Source organism: Salvelinus sp. IW2-2015, unplaced genomic scaffold (assembly GCF_002910315.2).
Source record: "Salvelinus sp. IW2-2015 unplaced genomic scaffold, ASM291031v2 Un_scaffold2695, whole genome shotgun sequence".
Lineage (NCBI taxonomy): Eukaryota > Metazoa > Chordata > Actinopteri > Salmoniformes > Salmonidae > Salvelinus > Salvelinus sp. IW2-2015.
The window spans coordinates 51,693-58,386 of record NW_019944001.1 but is presented as its reverse complement, the minus strand read 5'-3'; the positions used below and the strand labels follow the sequence as shown (position 1 = coordinate 58,386).

General features: G+C 39.9%; 1 protein-coding gene across 1 annotated transcript in view; it reads right to left on the bottom strand.

Annotated features, from left to right (window-relative positions):
- Positions 1 to 6,254, bottom strand: part of LOC112074580 (centrosomal protein of 135 kDa-like) — a gene marked incomplete at its 5' end in the record, with an annotated part of 68,155 nt that extends 61,901 nt beyond the window's left edge. Inside the window, 2 exons of the mRNA XM_070440587.1 lie at positions 5,065 to 5,207; positions 5,324 to 6,254. Of these exons, the coding sequence (XP_070296688.1) occupies positions 5,065 to 5,207; positions 5,324 to 6,254 (1,074 nt within the window). The remainder of the gene's footprint in view (positions 1 to 5,064; positions 5,208 to 5,323) is intronic.
- Between the last annotated feature and the right edge of the window lie 440 nt (positions 6,255 to 6,694).

Below are 6,694 nucleotides of genomic sequence, written 5' to 3'. Positions count from 1 at the left end.
CATTTTTGTTGTGTGTGTGTGTGATGTGTGTGTGTGTGTGTGTGTGTGTGTGTGTTTCCATCTGTGTGCATTGATTGATACTTTAATATTTAACACGAACGCCATCATCCTTTTCCTGGGCTTGTTGGATTATGAACTAATATACTAATATACCACAGGACAATAGGTTCTGATACAAGGTAACATGTGGTTAACTTGGGCTTATTCAGAAAATGTGTGGGTGGTTGGAAACAGACACTATGTGTAACTAAAGTTCACAGTCAACTGAAAGTTCATGTTACAGAATACTGCACAGATTTTTAAATGTGAATATTTTATCCAACAGGAGTATTGTGTTGCTGGTTGGGCAGAGTTTGCACTTTTGGGACTATCCCATTGGTTCCTTTGCACTGGGTAAGATCAGTAAAAAATATATACTGACATAACCAGAGAGAGGTCAAAGTCAAAACTGATCCTAGATCAGCACTCTTATTACTCTGGGACTCTTTGTGAATACGGGCTCTGGTCACATGTCCATGGATGAAAACAACCCATCTAGTGTCCATTCTGGTATTGCTATAACTTTACTTATAAAGACTATTTTCTATCTATTAACTAAAGTGTTTTTACTGTGCTATGTCATCTTATAACTGACACCATTTAGAAGGAAAACACTGGAGTTACTATTAGTACAAAACAACACTTAGTAATACAGTATACCTGACAAGTAAATTAGATACCTGGATCACAGTATATAGATGTATTTAATCAGTAGAATGAACACATGGTACATATGGAACAGAATGGAAGCAAACATAGAACACTGCTACATTTTAAATGGATTGATAACTGTAAAAACTTGAAAACAGTATATTTTTTAATTCTTATTATGCACACCACAACCATTGTAAATATGGTAAAGAATTAAAATAATTAAACACAATTAGTCTACTAWACAACAGTTCCACTCCCCTGGGCCTGATGAACAGTGAACAAACTCCACATAGCTCTGGTCTCTTTAAAGACATCAAATACATCTTTCAAACACATAGAAACAAAAACAGGTTCAGCCTAACACAGGGAAAACCAGTTCAACTCCATAAGATATGGACAACATGGACAACTTACATTAGCTATTATAATTAGACTACGATGTGAACGGTTTTTCACACACCCAGTAATTTGAAGTACATGGTGCAGCCTTCCAACTCTTCAATGGGTCTGATGCCGTCTGTGGGATCTCAACACAATTCATCTTGTCATTCAAGTTATTAGGTTCCCCTTCCATCCAATAGCTATAAACAACACAGAGAATCAGAGTAGAAAATCATCCAATACAACATAGAGAATCAGACAGTTAACCCAGTCCACAGGCTCAGTTGTTACCATTCTACATAGAGAATCAGACAGTTAACCTAGTCCCCAGGCTCTGTTGTTACCATTCTACATAGAGAATCAGACAGTTAACCTAGTCCCCAGGCTCAGTTGTTATCATTCTACATAGAAAATCAGACAGTTAACCTAGTCCCCAGGCTCAGTTGTTACCATTCAACAGAGAGAATCAGACAGTTATAACCTGGTCCCCAGGCTCAGTTGTTACCATTCTACATAGAGAAATCAGACAGTTAACCTAGTCCCCAGGCTCAGTTGTTACCATTCTACATAGAGAATCAGACAGTTAACCTAGTCCCCAGGCTCAGTTGTTACATTCTACATAGAGAATCAGACAGTTAACCTAGTCCCAGGCTCAGTTGTTACCATTCTACATAGAGAATCAGACAGTTAACCTAGTCCCCAGGCTCAGTTGTTACCATTCTACATAGAGAATCAGACAGTTAACCTAGTCCCCAGGCTCAGTTGTTACATTCTACATAGAGAATCAGACAGTTAACCTAGTCCCAGCTCAGTTGTTTACCATTCTACATAGAGAATCAGACAGTTAACCTAGTCCCCAGGCTCAGTTGTTACACATTCTACATAGAGAATCAGACAGTTAACCTAGTCCCCAGGCTCAGTTGTTACCATTCTACATAGAGAAATAGACAGTTAACCTAGTCCCAGGCTCAGTTGTTACCATTCTCAAGAGAAATCAGACAGTTAACCTAGTCCCCAGGCTCAGTTGTTACCATTCTACATAGAGAATCAGACAGTTAACCTAGTCCCCAGGCTCAGTTGTTACCATTCTACATAGAGAATCAGACAGTTACCTAGTCCCCAGCTCAGTTGTACACCATTCTACATAGAGAATAGACAGTTAACCTAGTCCCAGGCTCAGTTGTTACCATTCTACATAGAGAATCAGACAGTTAACCTAGTCCCCAGGCTCAGTTGTTACCATTCTACATAGAGAATCAGACAGTTAACCTAGTCCCAGGCTCAGTTGTTATCATTCTACATAGAGAATCAGACAGTTAACCTAGTCCCAGGCTCAGTTGTTACCATTCTACATAGAGAATCAGACAGTTAACCTAGTCCCCAGGCTCAGTTGTTACCATTCTACATAGAGAATCAGACAGTTAACCTAGTCCCCAGGCTCAGTTGTTACCATTCTACATAGAGAATCAGACAGTTAACCTAGTCCCCAGGCTCAGTTTGTTACCATTCTACATAGAGAATAGACAGTTAACCTAGTCCCCAGGCTCAGTTGTTACCATTCTACATAGAGAAATCAGACAGTTAACCTAGTCCCCAGGCTCAGTTGTTACCATTCTACATAGAGAATCAGACAGTTAACCTAGTCCCCAGGCTCAGTTGTTACCCATTCTACATAGAAGAATCAGACAGTTAACCTAGTCCCAGGCTCCAGTTCTTACCATTCTACAAGAGAGGGAGAGAGAGAGCTGGCTGAGGAGAGATTATCAGACTGTAAAAAGTAATTTTTATCACAACAGAAAAGTGTAAAAGTCCCCAGAACCACTTCACTTACGTAGGTAAATGGTGTGTTGTCAACCCACTCCAGATTCCATCTTTTTTATGCACCAATCCAGACATTCTTCTTAAATCCATGGATAAATATCTATAATAATTATGGAGAAAAAATATGGCCAAATGAATCTCCCACAGCAGAGAATAATTATATTGTTAGTATATAATGTACTCAGCCTGGTCCTAGAAATACAAGGTGATTTTAGGATGTTTGAAAAAGTTCCTGAGTACTTCCATATATTCGTCCTACGCTTCACCTAAAAAATACAAAACGAACGCTGGTGCAAACTCATGATGCCCAGAGGGGGAAGCGTGCTCAGACCACAAGACCAAGCACTCTGCTCCTGACGACTGCACACCGGCAGTTCACAATGTCTAGCAAGCTGGGAGAGTACTTGATGGAAACAGAGCGTTGTGTTTAACATTTTAGTTTAGAGCATTCCAAACCCATAGCTCTAACCTTAACCACTGACCATAACCCTTTGAGTTGTTTATGTTTTAACCCTTTAATCTACACAGAATTAACTGCAACACACATAATTAACCCTGTAAACACACAGAATTACCCTGTAACAACACAGAATTACCTGTACTACACAGAATTAACCCTGTAACAACACAGAATTAACCTGTAACACACAAAATTAACCCTGTTACCACACAGAATTAACCCTGTAACCAACAGAATTAACCCTGTAAAACACAGAAATTAACCCTGTATCAACACAGAATTAACCCTGTACTACAAAGACATTAAACCCTGTAACAAACAGAATTACCCTGTAACAACACAACCTTTAACCCTGTTACCACACGAATTAACCCTGTAACCACACAGAATTAACCCTGAACCAACACAGAATTAACCCTGTAACAACACAGAATTAACCCTGTAACAACACAGAATTAACCCTGTACCACACAGAATTAACCCTGTAACAACACAGAATTAACCCTGTAACAACAACAAAATTAAACCTGTACAAACAGAATTAACCCTGTAACCACACAGAATTAACCCTGTACACACAGAATTAACCCTGTAACACACACAGAATTAACCTGTAACAACACAGAATTAACCCTGTACCACACAGAATTAACCCTGTACCAACACAGAATTAACCCTGTACCACACAAAATTAACCCAGTAACCCACAACAGAATTAACCCAGTAATCAACACAGAATTTCTGCCCAGTAACCACACAGAATTAACCCAGTAATCAACAAGAATTAGCAGTAACCACACAGAATTAGCCAGTAACCACACAGAATTAACCCAGTAACCACACATAATTAACCCTGTAACCACACAGAACTAACCCAGTAATCACACAGAATTAGCCAGTAACCACAAGAATTAACCCAGTAACACACAGAATTAAGCCCAGTAACCACAGAATTACCCAGTAACCACACAGAATTAAGCCCAGTAACCACACAAGAATTGCCAGTAACCACACAGATTTAGCCCAGTAACCACACAGAATTAACCCAGTAACACACAGAATTAACCATAGTAACCACACAGACTTAGCCCTGTAACCAGACAGAATTACCCTGTAACCATGCAGAATGATGTGTAAAAAATATAATCCATATTAGGTTGAATTCGAAGTGAAACTATAGATCAAGTTGCAGCCTCAGCTACATACTGTAGTTTTAATTGGAGATATCATCTCAAAGCACACTTGCTTTGCTCACTAGCGGTTCTGGGGGGGAGGGGCAGTGCCCGTGACGACAATTTTGGACCCCTTGTGGCCCCCTTAAATGTGGAGTATGAAATATTTTTACATAACTCATTTTTGCTTTCGTTCTTTTTTACATCCGTTATTAGACAGTGGGAAGATGATGATTATGAACATGGTCTTTTGCCTGCTAATGCGCAGTAAGGAAGAAAAAGATAGGACAACAATAACGTCTAATTGTAACTGGCCCCTCTAACATACAACTGGCCCCAGCTTGGCCCCACAGTTGAATGGTCCTAGAAACCGCCACTGGCTTTGCTGACAGGAAGTATATTTTATAAATTGACAGTGACATGAACATTGGTGATACAATTGGTTACACATGTTGAATATTAGTCAGAGAAGTAGATAATAAGAATAAGAATAATMAAACAGTAGTATTATAGTATTACTAATGTATTATATATTACCTGTTCTTCTCTGCTGTTTATAATAACATCATCTGCACCCATTGCTCTGCACTSCRMCTGACCGSCCCCGCCTGTGTCCATCGTGGAGGAGACATAGTAACAGCTGGTGCCAAACTTCCACCATCCATCCAGACAGGGTTTCTCTGAGAAAAATACAACAGAACAGCAGGCATTTAAAATACTACAAATATATCACATCTCTTCTAAGTATGAAATAACATGATACTTCTAAATTAAGAAAATTGAAGACTGCACTCACCATAGAACCTAAGCCTGGTCTGTAACTGGTCTCTGTCAGTGGTTCTGGTATTTAGACTATTCTGTAGCTGGTCTCTCTCAGTGGTCGTGGTATTTAGACTGTTCTGTAGCTGGTCTCTCTCAGTGGTCGTGGTATTTAGACTGTTCTGTAGCTGGTCTCTCTCAGTGGTCCTGGTATTTAGACTATTCTGTAACTGGTCTTTCTCTGTGGTCCTGGTATTTAGAGTWTTCTGCATCTGYTCTCTCTCCTGAGTTATTGTGGTGAGAGTATTCTGCAACTGGTCTTTCTCCTTAGTTTTGGTTGTGAGACTATTCTGTAGRTGGTTTTTCTCTMTGGTCCTGGTATTTAGATTATTCTGCAACTGGTTTCTCTCTTTGGTCCTTGAGTTAAGACTATTCTGTAATTGCTCCCTTTCAGCAGTCATAACTTTAAGACTATTTTGCTGCTGGTCRCTSTCTTTYGTCCTTGTMGTGAGACTGTTCTGTAGCTGGTCTCTCTCTTCAGTCAGGGTGTTGTAACTGGTCTGTAGATCGTCTCTCTCTTTAGTCAGGGTGTTGTAACTGGTCTGTAGATTGTCTCTCTCTTTAGTCAAGGTGTTGTAACGGCTCTGTAGCTGGTCTTTCTCTTTAGTCAGGGTGTTATAACTGGTCTGTAGCTGGTCTTTCTCTTTAGTCAGGGTGTTATAACTGGTCTGTAGCTCGTCTCTCTCTTTAGTCAGGGTGTTGTAACTGGTCTGTAGCTGGTCTCTCTCTTTAGTCAAGGTGTTGTAACTGGTCTGTAGCTGGTCTCTCTCTTCAGTCAGGGTGTAGTAACTGGTCTGTAGCTGGTCTCTCTCTTTAGTCAAGGTGTTGTAACTGGTTGGTTGCTGATCTCCTTCTTTAATCTGAAGGCTGTAACTGGTCTGTTGGTCTCTTCTGTTGAGCAGTGATGATCAATGACTCCATCTGTAAAAGGGAAAGGTTGATCAAAATTTCAATTATGTTTACTATCACACCATTAAAGTTTACAAAAAGCATTATAAACTTACAATAGAGAGACAGGCCTATGATACCAGCCAATAGAAGAACACACAGCAGCCCAGACACACTGCAGCAACTCCAGAGGGTCTCTTCCACCACTGAAAACGCTGAATCACAGGGAAATATCATGTAGGATCTTTTGAACTCTCTCTGGTAATGTTAAAATACTTATATTATCGAGGATTGTAAGGAACAAAAGCTGTGTGCTTGTACTTGAATTGATACCTGAAAATGTCAAACTGGGCTTGTTGGGATACGTGTCCTCATCAATATCCATGGTCTGCATTGTTGGATTCTCCACCTGTGTTTGTAACGATTGTCTCTTACATTTCGAGAAGTGAAATGCTATATT